The following is a 17,291-nucleotide window of genomic DNA, read 5'->3' on the forward strand; positions in this document are numbered from 1 at the left end:
TCTGGCCCACACTAAGCTGGGGTTAGGCACTCAAGACGATTAGGAAAAAGATAATGGAAAATGATAAGGTGGTAAAATGGAAAATGTCAGTTTAAACAAGTTGATGCTGAGGTGCTTTGAGGGAAATGACTTCAGGAAAGGTCCAGGGACATCCGCAAGCCTACATCATTGGAATGTAAATGCCAATGACAGCAAGGCTTTGGGAACCAACTTTGTGAGAAGCTGCTGTGGCAGTCACACCTTGTCCTGCTGCCTCCCCAGCCCAGTCCCAGGCAGGTCCCCAAACACTCACCATCTAGGAAGCACCACCGAGGGGACAGCCTCTGAGCTGAGAGCGCCCTGGGGAAGGAGGTTTCTTGGTCCTAGAAAGAGAAGCACAAATTCTCATGGTTCCAGTTGAATGACAAAAGGGCTGCCCTCCCTCCTCTTCCTTCGTCACAGACTGGGAGTGAGCAGTCTTTTCTCAGGGCACTACCAGAGCAAAGAACAAACTCCCTCACAACCCTTCCAAGAGAGATTCCAGGGTTGCATCCAATATTGAGAAAGGACCTATGCAGAGGCTCACTTGAATTGGAGAAGATGCATTACTTTCCTGCCCTTAGTGAAATGGAGAAGCTACCTGCGACTTACATTTCCTTCCCTATGTCAGTAAAAGGATGAACACAGATAAAATGGGAAAGGTTTGAACTTTCTCCACCAGTCAGACAGGACTCAGAGTGTGGAAGAGACAAGAGAAGTCATGTATAGGTAGTGCTATATCTACAGGAGACTTGGGGAGCAAGTACTACACAGAGAAGAATCCAAGTTCATGCTGTGTTGAGTCTGCCTCTGTCTTCAGCCCCGCCCATCCAAGATTGCAGGATGTAGGAAAGGAATCACTGTGTCAGGCTGTTCTTTTGGAAACTCGTCTGTCCCCCACTGAGCCACTAGCAATGTGCACCTCTACCTGAGGATTCTCTGGGCTTCTCACTTCAAAGATAGCCAATACTGAATCTTACTTGAGCCAGAGGCCATCTCATATAAATGCATTCTGTCCTCTAGCTTGAGATGAAAACAATTCCTCTCCAAAATTCAACATTTTGTAGTTACCTCCATCTTCCCAAGAAACTTCCTTTCTGGAACATTATTAAAATCCACTCTGCTACTCTTGAACCCAAGTCATTCTCTCTGCGTCAGTTTCCTCTCTCTAAAGGCAAGTGTCCCTCAATCGATCCTACTTCATCTTCTGATGTCCTGCCAAACTCCTGGAACATGCAGCCTGTCCCTCTCACTTTCAACTCCCAGGTACACATTGGATCATCCCTAGAAATAAATCTTTCAGAATCTTCCTAGAGAGTGCCAAGAACACCCCCTCACTATCTGAGTTAATATTCTGGGTCTTTGAAGGACTTGCTTTCTTTACTTTTTTTTTATTTTTCAAAATTAAAAGATAATAACATCATTTCCCTATTCTCTTTTCTTCCCCCAACTACTCCAATGTACTCCCCTCTCTGCTCTCTCTCCAATTCATGGCCTCTAGCCTCTTTTTCTAACAAGCACATCATGTTACTTGTAGGTATATAATTTCAGAGACAACCATTAGGTGGTAGATAACCAGTCTGGGGGCAGATACCCAGGGTAGACTATTTTTAGGCCCTCGGTGTTCTTTGACTGCCTGGAGTTCTTTGTTTATCTTTAGTCCATTAGCAAGGATGACATCTGTTGGTGTCTTCCAGGTGGAGATTAAACTACAAGGACAGAAGAGCACACTGCAGCCCGGAAGGTAGAAGAGGGAGGATTGACTCCTCGTGTTTCCAAATGTGCAAAAGTTGAGATGCACCCCACTGATGATTCCTGGGGAGGGGTGTTTATTGCTTTCAACAACACGACTCAGAGCCGTCTAATACTGGCTAGAGTAAAAGTGAACTCATTGACAGAAACGGCACAAGTAAGGATGACCAGCTCTCTGTGGGAAGACACAGGGACCTTGACTGCTATTGACAATTTTTAAAAAGTTTCTATTACAGGGAATGCCTACAGAATGCAGATATGCTGAATATAAGGTAGACTTGGCAGTGGAAGCCATGTGTGTGGCTAGCCTGGTGTATACTGATGAGACAAGGAAGGAAAAGGGAAATAGCACAGGAGAAATGATGAGAGCCAATCAGAAGCCATCCGGACTTCCTCCTGGAGTTAGGAACAGCAAGCAGCACCAGTGGATGGCTGTTAGTATAGAGGCTGCAGCTCTGCAGAAAACTGCGGGGGGGGGGGGGGGGCACAATCTGTTTAACATGTTGTTTGGATGAATCTGGTGCGTGATGAAGAGCCATGGGTCTTAGCGGAACAAAAGAGATCCATCTTACCACTAGAAAACGTATCTAGACGTAGTGTTCTGCTCAAATAGATTGTACAAATCAAAGATTGATAGAGGAATGATTGGCCTCCCTTTGGGCTGTCACAAAAAATATATCTTTATGCATCTGATTTGCTAAAGCTATAGAGGCAGATTTTGAGCCGGCTTTGTCAACTTGCTGGCTGAGCTAAGTGAAATCTCAGCATTTGTTCAGTATCCATGTTTATGAGAACTATGCTTAATGCTTTGAGAATTGTATTTTGACACATGCTATCTGGATCTAAAGAAACTTAAGGTCTTTAATATATTTTTATAAAATGTGTTAGGCCACCAACACCTCGTAGGTTTTGGTAAAAGAAAAAAGATGACTATATGCCAAGAAATCTGAAATGATTTGAAATGTTTATGGGTAGCTGTGAAAAACTAATAAAGACATTAAGCAAAGATAACTGTCTCCTCAAAGAATAGAGTGGCTCAGACACCCAGCGTGCTTTCTGAATCGTAATACTATTTTCTGTAAATAACATTCAACAGAATGAGTATTGACGCACCTGACTTTTATTTTTAAAATATAAGGATATGCAATGTGCTCCCCCCCACTACACACTAAATACACGTAAGAATACTTGTGAAAATTTTGTGCTAATTTGATAGGACCATGTGCACATTCATTTTCCAGGAGAGATGAACTCAATTTTCTACAGACTATCAGAGTAATCTCAGATTCCTGCAAGGCTAAAATAATCTAAAATTCCTATTCAAATAATCCAAAATTTAGGTAAGAAGAAACTCAACACAATAAGAATAACTAGATCAGTAGAAACACCTTAAAATATCCCAGGAATCAAAAGCAGGAACTGCTGCTTCAAAGCTGAAGGGAATTCAAGGTTGTGGCTATTCCCTTAGTGGGAACTTGAGGCAGTTTCTGTCCTAGAAGGAGGCAATGGCCTCTTCAGGCATTCTCATCACAGCCCCTGCAATCTATTTGCATTTAGAGCCTTAAGTTTCTCTATATTGTCATTAATGTTTTAATTGCATCTATTGGCTTTCTGCGTATGGGTGTTTTGCCTGCATGCATTTCTGTGCACCATGCGCATGCCTGGTGCCAATGGAGACCGGAAGAGGACATTAGATCCTGTGAGACTGAAATTGCAATCAGTTGTGAGATGCTATATGGGTGCTAGGAAGTATACCTGGTGGTCTTAAATATTAATCCACCTCTCCAGTCTCTTTTATTGTCTTTTTTAAAGGAGAGAAGATTTAGATTGAATACAATATAGCCTTAATAAATGAAGTTGAGTAGTATATCATTAATGACAATATAAAAATCTGTGTTAAGAAATCAATTTTACTGAAAAGGAAATGAAATACTTGCTTGGTGAACGAAGATCTGGCTGTAATTTTTGGAGGCGGTTAGAAAAACAAAAATAGAGACCTGACTCCTCTGGGATGCTACCTTGAAACAGTTATGTATTCTCTCTAAGTGAGCTCATAAAAGAATAGCTATTAGCATAATGAGGTCTTATGCCATGTCATTAGCAGTCCAAAGAAAATGTAATTAATATATTCTTAGATATACACTGAAATTAACTACCTATTTTTTTTTTTAAAAAAATAGTGTACATGTGGAGAGCAGAGGAGAGAGCTCAATGGGCAAAATGTTTGCCTTGCGAAGACAAGGACCCAAGTTCAGATCTTCAGCACCAGGGTAAAAGCTGGACGTCACAGTGTGTTCCTGTAACTGTAGCACGGAGGGGCGGAGACATGTATTGTGGAGCTCACTAGCAGGCCAATCTGGCTGAAATGGCAGGCTCTAGGTTCAGTAGAAAACCCTCCTTCAAAAATTAGGATGAAGAAGTGATAGAGGAAGACATCCTGCCATCATTCTCTGGTCTACACATATGACTACAAAGGAATCATACCTGCACACACACACACACACACACACACACACACACACACACACACACACATGCACACTCATAGATATGCCATATACACACAGAGAAAAACTTACAGATCCAAAAAAATGTGTAAAGTTATAAAGTCTTATAACTGGGAGTGCTAGTATATGATGGTAATCCAAACACTTGGGAGGTGGAGGCAGGAGGATCAGAAGTTCAAGGCCAGCCAGTTTTATGTAGTGAATTAAAACCAGCCTAGGCTACATGAGACCCTGGGTCAATAAAAAATGTAAACAACAAACAAACAAAGCCATGAAATCTCAACAAAATTCTGTCCTTGACACACTGAGACAACAAAAGTTGGAACTTGCCTTGAATTGTGTAAAAAATAATGTAGTGGATCAACAAAATATAAAACATATGCAGGCGATCAACCAACACCCTATAAACAGAAAAACAGTGACAAAATGTATAGGTGCTGGGGCAACTTCTCATTAACCAAGGGAAACCTAGGGTGGTGGTCACTGGCATTTATTTGAGTTGAATGAGAAAAAATTATTTATGGTGGAGAACACTGCTTTCGAAAAGCTACATGAAACCACCATCATTATCATCATTATTGTGAAAGAGTTAATGTAGCAAAAAAAAAAATTCTGTCTTTGGGGTATTTAAATGTCACAGGGAGATGAACAAGGAGAGAGAGAGAAAGGCAAGAGACCATCCATGATCCAGCTTCAGTTAAGTAGCAAGACCAGAGAATCAGAACCCTGGTCTCCAGAATGCCAGCTTTGAGGGTTTGACCAATCCCAGCCCCATCAACCACCAGCTGAGAATATTTGGAGAGGACTCTTAGCTAGTATGTGTCTTAAATGCTTTTTTTCTTAAATGTTTGTACAATGGCCCTTGTAGCATTTAATCCTGAAGTATTACGGAGAAATAAATGAATTGTGTAAAGCGTTTGATTGTCGTCAGCTCCACGCTCATTTGTACTTGCAAACATCTGAAGCCATCAATGCCCAGAGAAAAGAAATAAAATCCTGTCGCCTAAGGCAATTTCACCTTTAGTCACATGAGGAGCTCATGGGACACTGGTTATACTCCCAACCAGACCCTGTACATGGTGCTGCCTTGGCACACTGATGCCCCAGGGCCATCAATCTCAGATGAAAAAAGATTCAAGGAAAAGCAAGAAATGCCTAGGAGAAGACCTGAATGAAGAACAGCATCGGACAAAGACTGAAATCATGCTGCTTGTTGGCTTGATTCTTACAAGGCTTATCTTACCCAGCGACCTCACAGTTCTTTGTTCTTTATGAGAACAAATGTGAATTACTCTAAAAAGGGGGGAGGCATTAATCTCCATGACAAATATCACCTATAACTAACAGCAATGCTTTTATGAACACCACTAACTCTTCCTCTTCCCCATCACTCATAATTCTGCTTGCTGGGTGATTATTTTCACAAAAATCAAATTCTCGTGTGCTAACATGGTTAGCCAGTTGTTACACAGCTGTAACATGATTGTTGTGGTGATTGATTTTTTAAATGTTTAGTAATTAAATCCAGCAAAATTCAAGACATGTTATCCAGAGGCTGTAGAGTGAAGCTTAGCACACTATCTTTAACAGGGTGACCCCTCACCCACCTGGCGCTCCCCTCATTCCTGTCTGTATCCACTTCGGGAATTCCTGTGTACCCAATATGCCAAGTTTCAATTTCTTTTCCAAAAGCAAGGCCATTATAATTACGGTTTGAACTTATTTCCTGGCTATTGCTACAAAGCCACCAATTTCGGGGGAACGATTTTTTAAATCTGCGGCCAAAAGAATCAAGAGTCAGCAGAGGACATAAATTATGAGTGAAACAAAAGGCTTAGCTCACATTTCATAAAGCCCTTCCCTTCCGAGGATGAAATGCATGGCTCAAGTCTTTGGTCTGAGGCAGCAGACTTCAAATAGCACTGGTGCAGATGGGTGACTGAGCCGTGCCAACAGACACCATCCTAAACCATCTGGCCCAGTTCTACTGAGCTCGCTGACAAGATGTCAAGGAGAACAGGCGGCTGTTGACTTTCTCTCTCCTTTGTTCCTCTTTTCTTCTCTTTGTCTTCTACCTACAGCTGATGCACTGACTCAACTCCATTACCTAGGACCGAAAGGAGGAACACAACAGCCATCTAGAAAATATCCAATAATCTGTGGAGAATTTCAGAGGCTGGTAACTTATCTTCTTTTTTGAATTGCGAGCCATTCCTTCCCCACTGCCCCTGATTACTTTTCTTTTAATTTTACACAAACCTGGCTTTACATATATATCCTTTGATGACTATAAATGAAATAAAATGGAGGCTATTCAGGGTTATTATTGGTCCATGTGATAAATATTTTATAATGGGGAAATGATCTCTCAGCAATATGTGTAGTTAACAAAATTCACAATTTGAATCTTTAAGTCTTAAAAAACCACCCTACCTGGATTTACTTATCTGCTCACAGATTTGGTTTTATTTGGAAATATAGGTAAATCTCATTAAAATGGTTGTTTCTGCAGCCATGACCCTAGGCTCATGTGCAGGGTATTCCTTTGTTATGGAGAAGTTGTCGCAAACTTGCCCCCACCTGCTTCCCTTGACTTCATACTGCCACTCTTTCTGAACCTCCATTTGCACACAAGGTCAGAGCAGCCATGAAGAACCATGGTGTGAAGAAATGAAACATGTCAAGAATTATCATCTCTTGGGATAATTTAAATAAACTACTTACAGTTCTCTACTTAGCAAGTGATGGCGACTATAGACCTCTTTTGCCTTAGAGTCTGGAATCTTACAAGGTACTTTTTAGCTTCCTGGGGACATAGAGCTATTTGAAGTTTTGAAGGAGACTTGGAAAATGTCGCATCTAAAAGAGAACTCCCTAGACAGCTAAAGCAAAATCTGGAAGACAAAAAAAAAAGAAAAATCTAGAAGGAGCCTGATGGGTACGACGATCTTCCTACCATCTAAAGTTTTGCCAGAATTCAACCATTATCAACAGTCAACTTAATCTTCCTTGCTTCTTGTCAGACAAATCACTCCTGGTAAGAGCCTTCCCTCTCAAATTCTGCAGTCATCTTCCCTATCCACTTCCTCCTCCATGGACCCTGCTGCTTGAGAGTTCCATAGAATATGGTAATCAATGGGCTCATAGAGGAAACATTCCCAGATGCAAGGAACTGACCACACTCACTGAAAGAGAGTTCTGTCCACTATACTTTCTGGATACGTACTGTACTTGTATTCTGCTTAGGCCCTGTACAAGTATGATCAATTTTAGCAAGTTTTTAACATGTGATTTGGCTATATGTCAATCTTGATATTTACCATAATATTTCCACAAAACAATGTGACAGCTGTCTATCACCTAAATGTTTATCCAGAGAGGGTGAAAAAACATGATGAAAAGAAAAGAATGAGCTAGAAGTTCATTTATTAGCAAGGCCTAACAGCAATGGTACACTATTATGAAAAGTATGTCATCTGAAAAAATAGTTGTGGTATAATATGCATAGTGAGTGCTCAAGGAATGCAAATTTATTTTCTTTCAAAAATAAACTTGCATATGTATATTTATGTATCCACCTAGTGGGTTAAAGCCTATGTAGACAGAGGGAAAGCTACGGAAGGCATCACACCAACAAAGTGCTAACCAAAGGACTACAGGAGGGAGGGAGGCAAAAAGCTAAGCCCAATTCTTGCTGTGTGTGCAGTCTGCAGACTAACAGATGCCAAGATTATAAAGCATTGTAGACTGCCCAATACGTATGGCTCACTTAGGAAGGCCCAGTGAACTATCAAATGAATATCAAAGACAAATATAAATTGGAGGGTTAAAAAATGAGCAAGAATGAGGGAAGCCTGTTGCTAAAGAGGAATTTCCAACTTAAGCCACGGTCCTGAAACATCCTTTATTGGATGTTTTCAGTAAATGATGTACATGCCTTCTCTTCTACTCAGAGAAGATCATCGGACTATGTGTGAGTGACAGTAATGCTAGATGAGGGAGAACCCTGAATAAACTGCAGCCTTGGCTAATGCAGCTCTCATGATCAGCGCATTGTGGGCAATGCATTTCCATCAGGTAACTACCTCACCAAGTGCCTGGCAGACAAGAATCCTGGATTGAGGGCTATCCACCCATGCAATGTAAACAATGACTCCAATTCAAGCAAAAGGAAAAATAAAGAAGAGAAAAAGCAATTCTCTGGGGCTAGGTATTAGTTCTCAGGCAGGATTTAATGTCATAGAAAAGCATGTGTGTTCATGTGTTTCTGAAAGCCACCTAGAATTAATTAGATATAATTAATATAGTTCTTCTCTGAACCACCACTTGGCAAGCATATGCAATAACTGCTCTTAATTTATATTCAATTATGCATAACTAATGCACACAGCATCCCTGTTATACACTCCAGTAGGTTATCCAATTAGGCAATAGTCACCTAGCATCTAACTATACCTTCAGTGTGAATGGAATGTGTCTTTCATAAAAACCGAACAGAAGTCATCTGAGCCGGGAATCACTGCCTTGTTTAATAAGGTCCAGTCCAAGATCACCTTTCTCTTAAATATCTCTTGCCCACCCACTCGTTACTCTCTGTACATTCCTCTCTGTGCATCGAGACATTCACTTTTTCTCTTTAAAAACATTTTAAATTTATGTCTTTTAAATTTTGGTTGATTCTCCTAGCCCCCATCCCGTCTCATCTCCCGATTCTCCTATTCCCCACTGTACCCTTTCGGCCTCAGGATTCTATTTTGTTCCACTTTGTTCTATTGTTTCCTCCACTCCCTTACCCCCTAGAATTGCCCCCACACCCATTTCTAGTTTCCTGGCCTTTACCCATGTTTACTGCTGCCCAGGAACACTGCTTTAGCAATGAGAAAATAAGATCTACATTTGAGGAAGAACAAACAGTATTTGTCTCTCTGGGCATGTGTTATCTTACTTAATATAATGTTTCCTAGTTCTGCCCATTTTCCTGAACTTTTCATGATTTTGTTTAAGTTAGTTGATTCTGAATTAAAGGAATCACTTGAATTAATGCATTTTGTACTTACTATTGAATGTTATAATCACTAAAATTTGTCAAGTGAAAATTGATAATATTCAAGGGTCCACCAAGGTCTTCTTGAAGAAATGTTGAGACTTAGGGCATACATAATAATGTTTATTAAACCGTGAGTACCCTTGGCTTTCTTTAACATACCTGGCCATAGTTATAGCTGTCTTTATTCTTCCTGGCTGCATTTCCCCCAGTTCATTCTTTCGTTTTCTACTCTCCTCACCTAGACTTCACATCTCCCACAAACCCTTATCGTGTCCCAAACAAAATACAATGACTCTGAGATTCTTGGGCTCTATACTACTGACATTTGTGGGTAGATAATACTTTGCTGTAGGAGACTTCGCTGTGCTACATTCATATATATTCATATATATGGCATTGGCTTCCACTCAATAGATTCCAATAAATACCTATAGGCATTTCCAGATGCCTTATATTGGGATCAGAAATCATCCTTAGTTAAGAATCATGACAATAGGGGGCTGGAGAGATGGCTCAGTGGTTAAGAGCATTGCCTGCTCTTCCAAAGGTCATGAGTTCAATTCCCGGCAACCACATGGTGGCTCACAACCATCTGTAATGAGGTCTGCTGCCCTCTTCTGGTCTGCAGACATACAGACAGAATATTGTATACTGTATACATAATAAATAAATAAATAAATATTAAAAAAAATAAAACTTTAAAAAAAAAAGAATCATGACAATAGTTGAATGATCAATGCACATACTTGGTACATATACATACATGCAGGCACTCATCCATGGACCTGAAAAGAAAACGAACTTCAAACAGAAGTGCCTTCCTAAGCTCTGCCTTTTTTCTGGGCTAAAATAAATGAATTCTAACTCGCAAACTGGTTTTGGCTTATACCTAAAAAATCTATTTCCTCTTCATTTCATGATTTGGGGTTTAAATGGACAGTAATTCTGAAAAGAGAGAAAAATAGAGCTATCTTATGGCAGATGGCCTCTGGAAACATTGTTTATCAAATAAAGTCTAATTTATTTATAAATTCCAGCTTATTTGCCAATCTGAAGAAGACAGGAACCTACCCACCGTCTATTTGGCAGTAAGAAATTACACCAGATGCCATTAGCGTGAAAGGGCTTTTGCATTTTGGCATCCCAGATGTGTGTGCTGGAACTTGCAGCTGATTATAAACAGCCGGCACATTCTCGCAGGGCCCACGCTGCCTTGTTAGGTTAATGCAAGGTGTCATTGCTGGCAGTTGCAGCTTTGGAAAAGGAAAACATGAAAGCAAGGAAACAGAGACACGTAAGCTGCAGGAGCTGCCATGTGTCTCGCTAATGGGGCATCTTGGGCACATGCACATCTTATAGTTGATTCTCCTACATCACCGCCTCCACTGAGACAGTTCAGATATCCTGCAGTTACAGTTTCTGGGGTAGGAAACAAAAGTTAGTATCCAACTTCCCATTGGGTGGTTTTGTCATGTTCTACATGAAAAAGAGTGGCACCAAACATCCGTGTATTTTATCTGCACTGTGAGAAGACGCAGAAGTCAGCATACAGCTGAAGGACACCTGGCACTGTTCTCTGAACTTTTGTTAAAACAATAGATTTTCTCCAGTGTAATTCCTGATACCAACTGTTAGCTACCAGCTCCAGCCTATAAAAGCTGACAAATTTTCCTTTAAAATGTTGATATAACGCAACCTAGAGTGAGTCACTGCTTCATTATCTTAGTGTCACCTTAAGTGACGTCGCTTTCAGTCACAGCCAGATGTGACTGAATATTCGGGAATAGTAGAACATGTGTGAGACATAAACACACGAACAAAACCACCAAGGCCACCCCTGCCCCTGAGTCTAAAGACAAAAGCGCTGCCTTGGCTGAGGGTGTGGATCTCAAAAGGGAAAGACTGCTACTCAGGCCACAAATTTCAAGGTTTTCTCTAGACTGTAGTCATTATTGTTCTTATAAAAAGATAGCACATTGGAATTTTTTGAGTAGAGAGAAACAGACACTTAAGCCCAAGTGAGCTAAATGAGGGCTTGCACAGCCACAGCACTGAATGACAATGGCCAGCAAAGGGCTGTATACACATGGTGATCCCGGGGACTGTATCTCCCGGTGTCACTGGTGCCATCATGTATGTGCACTCTGTGGTCGCCTCGCAATTAAATGCATTTCTCATGGCATGTCCTTATTCTGTGACCAAGTCAACATTTAAGTCTCCTGTCGTATAGAGACATAAAATTACCTACAGAGATTTTATTTGGAGAAGTTGTTGGAAAGTTATGACTTCCATACAGCCCTCCTAGCATGGAAGGGTCAATGATTTCTAAGATGCAGGCACAGCTGGAGAGAATTGTAAAATGGTGAATAAGCAAATGTGGACAGCACAAGAAGGCCAGAGATCAGGAAAGAGACCGCACTTCCGAAGTACAGTGGGCTGAAGACAGCTGAAAGTTCTCCTCATGAGGAAGATAAGAGCCTGAAGAGTGACCTATCAGGTTCCAGGAAGCCGACAAGCATGGGAGAAGCCCGTTAGATGCATAGAACTTTGGGTCAGCATTATGGCAAGCAGAACATCTCTTCTCTGGGTTCAGAAATCACCTGGGACCAGAATAGTCTCTACTCCAGGGATAAAATTGTTAGAAAAAGAGAAAGCCAGAAATATGAGCAGGAAATGGAGCACGAACCCTAACTGACTGATATGTAAAACCCACTTGATCTAGTGTTGTGCTTATGAGACCCAATACGTACTTTCTTTGATAGACTAGCCTGAGCTGAGATTTCTGTACTAATATATATGTAAGATATGTGTAACTAAAATCACTTCACTTTTTATCATATTTTTTCCAAATTATCTGAGAGAATGTCTACAATCTAGATGTGCACTAGACTACAACAGTATAAAATCAGGAAAATGCATAATAATCAGAATAATGACATCATGGGGCTCTTTATGGATTAAGCCAATCTCTGGATAATATGTGGACTCTAAAGTGCACATGCAGTGAGAGAGGGAACTCGACTGTCTGCAAAAAACAAACAAACAAACAAACAAACAAGTAGAAGCAATTACAAGTTACCTGGTAATGAACTCTCTGTGACCCAGAAGAAACTGACTGCAAGTCCTAATGAAAAAAAAAATGAGGGGGAAAAAATCCATGTCTTATAGTTAGCTTGAATAGCTATTCCACACTCCCACCAACTCAACTCCCAATTCAATGTCACCATGCTGATCTGAAAAGTTTCTTAACTTATCAAGGTTGGCCCACGAAGTTCATGCCAGAAACAATAAAAGCATACTAACTTGGGTAATGAGAAGACGGATCGTTTTGTCTTATAACTTAGGGTATTCATTGGTTAGTGATGGCCAACTGATAGTTTTGTCAGCATAAATGGGACACTGGCTTCGTTTGTATCTAAGCTCTCTGGCTTACAGAGAAATCTTCATGGGCAACCTTAAAGGCCTAGAATTTATCTTGTACCGAATATACTTTACCACATACTTACAAGATGCTTGGCAAGCAGGACTTTTCATAAACCTCAGCCAGGAAAAAAGCAAGCACTGGCCACGTCCACGTCATCGCGAAGTGCAAGTTGACAGATGTGAAAGGAAATGGGCTTTGGCCAGCAGATTCTGAAGCCAGACTCCCTTTTACAAAGTTTTATAGCTAAGTCGTCGCCACTGCCACAAGCCTTGGGCCTCCTTGCTAACGAGCATGGATGCTCTGTGCAGATGCGGCAGTCCTGGGCACCTCTGTCCTCACACCTGTCTCCCCAAGGGTTTGCCACCTGGCTCTGTGCCCAAGCCACCTTTAAAACTTCTCTTTACTTATAGAGATCAGTTTTCGTTGTCTTCCTCCTAAATCTGCTTTTAGTTGAATATTAATGTGATAAGCATGCCAATATCTTGATTAAGCTGATTTTTTTTCACCAAAGCCAACAAATTAGCCATGCATTTTGCCACTGTGGAGTAAAGCTGCATTACTTTAGTATTAATTATTTTAATGAAAAGATGTAATATCGGTTATGAGTCACTTTTGAAAATTTTATTTTATTTGTGTTTATGTGTTGCTGGAGGTCCTTTCCGCTCCTCCAGCCTATAGCCGCTGAGATACCAGCCCATTGGGGCGTGGTCTCTCTCCCTTTAAAAAAGTGGCTACTTCCCTTCTCATTCTCTTCGCTTCCTGCTCCGTTTCCGGCCACTAGACTCCTTCCTGATTGTGCAGAGGGCTGTTGTCTGGGACGGTTATCTGTAAGTTTTTTCCCCCTTAAATAAATATCACCCTATTAATCATAATTCCAAACTGGTGTGGCATTGTTTGTGACTTACGCCTTCATTTATGTGTATGTGTTTGTATGTGCATGCATGTGCACACTTGAGAAAGGATATCAGATCTCTTATATCTGATGCTATAAGTGGTTAAGAGCCATACAACATGGATGCTGGGATTTGAACATGGTCCTTTGGAAGAGCAGCAAATGTTTTGTAACTACTGAGTCAGCTCCCTAGTCTATAAATTCTCCCTCTTTTTTTTTTTTACTAAGGTTTAATGTATAACATTCCACAGTAAAATTGTAAAATAGAGCATTATTTTAAAAACTGAGATACTACAGGTTCTTTAAATTTAGATTAGGACACAAACTGTATGCTAAAAAGTTCACAGATGTTTTATTTAAGTAGTCACCCACACTAAAAATCGCTAAACAAAGACACAACTACAATTGTATTGATTTTCTCATTCACACTGGTATTTAAATTTTGGTATTTATCCCAAAATACCTTTTGGTTCCTAATTATATCTATACCCTTAAGAATTATAAGGATAAAATTAATTTTTATAGCCATCAGTGTGCGCTTCCTACCCAAATCTATTTCTAGTGAGATATAATAAAATGTACAAAGATAGGTGGCCACAAGTAACAAGATTTAAAAACTACACACCAGCTTTATTTATAATTCATTTATGCTCATTTGGTCATTATGTGTGGAACGGAACAGGGTTACTGCTCTAGGAGAATCCTTCAAATCACCTATCGGTTTCATTTCAATCAGGGCCATTTGAAGAAAGGAACTGTACTGTGAACAGGAGTCCTTCATCTGGAAGCCATGATGGAGAGAAATGTTTAAGCTTCCGCCACTCCTGGGATGGAGAGAGCTGCCTGCCCCCACCTGCTGTACCCACGTATACACATCTGTAATTGCAAAGATGAGTTTGGGTCTCTTGACTTTCCTGGCTCAGGTCAAACTCATGAGAAGCTCATATATGAAATTGTCCCTTTCCTGTTTTTCGGTGACAAGACCACATTAAGGGAAAATTTACAGGTCAGAAAATTATCCATTTGGTTCTGATATATGTCCATGAATAAGAAGCTACTCTTTCCCGTGAAAGAAGTTTCATTAAAAAAACAAAATCTAGCTGTCTCTGACAGAAGTCTATGCTGAACACAAAACTTTAAGTAGACTCAAAACTCTAGGTTCTTTCATTATTTATTAGTTCTTTTGAAATTCTGAATAGCTAAAAACACACAGCTATGTAACCTGGCAAGTAGGTGGAATTTCCAGGCTACAGTGTAGACATGGGACACACCAGGGCATCAGCACCTGTAGCTAACCGAGTAGGTCCTCTTCTATAGCAACCAGCAGAGGAAACCAACTGTAGAGTTGGGAGCGTGGATGCTTAAAGGACAGGCCACAATGCCGTTTCCTCTTCTTATGCATCAGTTTAAATATACATACACACATATATGCACATATGTATATAGCTGGTAATTTCTTATTTAAGGGAACAGCTAAAGAGAATAAATAATAAGATAAATCAACTCACCTCCTGTAGGCGGTCTATGTACATACGGCAGGTCTCCAAATCACAGTCTCCACGAACAACAAGAATACCCAGAGGGATGGCTGAAGGAGAAGGAAAAAAGAAAATTGAAAATAACATATCTGGTCTTTAGACGGACTTAAACATGTTTCTCAAGGGTAAAAAGAAATCTTACAAACGTTATGGGAATCTAGATACAACCATTCAAGAAGCAAGTGTATGCTCTATAAAGCTCCTTGGGGGCCTCAGGAAGCTTCTTCTTACCAGCAGGTGTCATAGATTTACCTTGTTTAACTCATGTTGTCCCTGCCACCGGGCTTTTTCCTCTGTGGCCCTGATATGAAGTATAATATCTAATATCGCTATGATAAGAGGAGTGCAGAAATGAGCAGCTTCTCACTGCCAGCCGATAACCAAAAGCCACATTTGCAGTGGGCAGCATGAAGGCATAGCCTGGGAAAGCAATCATTCAGCACTCTGGACACTCTCTCCCTTACCCCTCCTGAACACACTAGCCTCGTCTTTTGGCACATTGCAATAGCTTGCTATTTCTATAACTGAAGCTGCTCAACTACTGCTGCTGCCTGGTGGGTGAGGGCAGAACTAAAAATCTAAAACTGAAGAAGGAAGGAGAGGAGGAGGGAATAAGCAGGAGGACATAGGAAGACAGGATTTTTGAAAATAAGTAGTTATAAGCCAAAGTCTTTAAACTAAATTTAATCCATGAAAGACTTGAAAAGAATGAGCACCACAGTCATCATCAACAAATGAAATTACGAAGATGAGTTTTTATATAACAGGATAATATACATTTAAACATAAAAATGTCTTGAATAACTCTCAAAGTAGTAAAAGAATAAATAAATAGTAACTATGACATAATTTATACTAAGGGTATTCTCTGAATCACATGAAACCTCTTTGATCTTTTATTTGGAGAAACAGGGATGATACCAAGAAAAATAAGTAGCCCCTTTCCAACATTATTCCCTGGACTGATTTCCACTAGGGAGAACAGACCAATACCTCTTCTTTTTTCCTGCAGGTTCATCAAGTCCTGCATATATCAATCTTTGGAGCATCCATCACCATGCTCGACTATGTGAGCCTGTGGGTGAGTATGAATTCTCTCACATCAAGGATGAAGCTTTTTCATCTTTTCTCTCCATGCATGGTCAAGAAATGGTGAGTACTCAAAACACGTGTGTAAAAAGAAAGATGATGAGTTAGCATTCACTCAAACGTGAACGAGAAAAGTGTACCTTTACAACACACATCATTTTTATGGGGCAGACAAAAGTAGAAGCAAAGAAATAGAGAACACACGTAGAGTTTCAACTCACTGTTGGTTATTCTTCTCGAAGCTAAGCAGAAGGTGAAGCTACCTCTGCATGCCATCTGTTTGGGAGAATAACCTCAGATGACTACAGCTTCCTTTTTTTGACAATAAAGAGAAGCATTAAGGACCTGTAGGGTGGCACCCAGGCATTGTGGAAGGGAGTGGAAAGGAGTAAGTACCTCTTTAAGGCACTCGCTAAGGGGATACGCCAGGCAGAGTGTGTAGTAACACCAGCACTGCACAGGCTGAGTCACAAATTACAGCCCAGCCTGGGCTACATAATGAGACCCGGTGTGAGCCACAGAGTGAGACACTACTTTAAAACAAGCAAGCAATCAAACGACAAAAGAAGGAAAGTGCCGTCAGCTATACTATCAGATACATTTGATTATAGTGACCCACCAAGCTAAGAGCTCAATGATATTTTAATAGTTGAAGAAGGTCAAGGAAAGCTAAAAGTTTTGGCCTAGGTATAGAAGTAAGTCAAAAGTTGTGGAAAGTGAATATACCTATAATTCAGTCAGTTTACATGAAATCTTACTAATATACAGAATACTTCCTCTTAATTTCAAATGTGGAGAAGTAAAATTCAATCAATAATTATCTATCTTCGTAAATTTGGAGACAGAAATTAACAATACTCTTTCCGATACCTCTCATCTCCTTCAATTATCCATACCTGGAGTTATTCTTGTCTGAATATAAACAAACCAATGTACCCTAACTACAGGCATTTTAAACTATAGACTAAGACATGGCTGAGAATCCAGCAGGAACAACCAGACAAGCTGTTTTTCCAAGACGTGA

General features: G+C 40.4%; 1 protein-coding gene across 7 annotated transcripts in view; it reads right to left on the reverse strand.

The window, feature by feature from the left end:
* The window catches only part of Dgki (diacylglycerol kinase iota), a 448,005-nt gene that overhangs the window by 87,393 nt on the left and 343,321 nt on the right, over nucleotides 1-17,291 (reverse strand). For all 7 annotated transcript variants that reach the window (XM_041675727.1, XM_041675726.1, XM_041675728.1 and 4 more), the window contains 3 exons: nucleotides 15,149-15,228; nucleotides 12,404-12,448; nucleotides 293-362 (listed from right to left, as the gene is read on the reverse strand). In XM_041675727.1, coding sequence (XP_041531661.1) covers nucleotides 293-362; nucleotides 12,404-12,448; nucleotides 15,149-15,228 — 195 coding nt within the window. The remainder of the gene's footprint in view (nucleotides 1-292; nucleotides 363-12,403; nucleotides 12,449-15,148; nucleotides 15,229-17,291) is intronic.

The sequence above is a fragment of the Microtus oregoni genome, unplaced genomic scaffold, assembly GCF_018167655.1.
Source record: "Microtus oregoni isolate MIOR12 unplaced genomic scaffold, Mior012 000026F_ref0000081, whole genome shotgun sequence".
NCBI classification, from domain to species: domain Eukaryota; kingdom Metazoa; phylum Chordata; class Mammalia; order Rodentia; family Cricetidae; genus Microtus; species Microtus oregoni.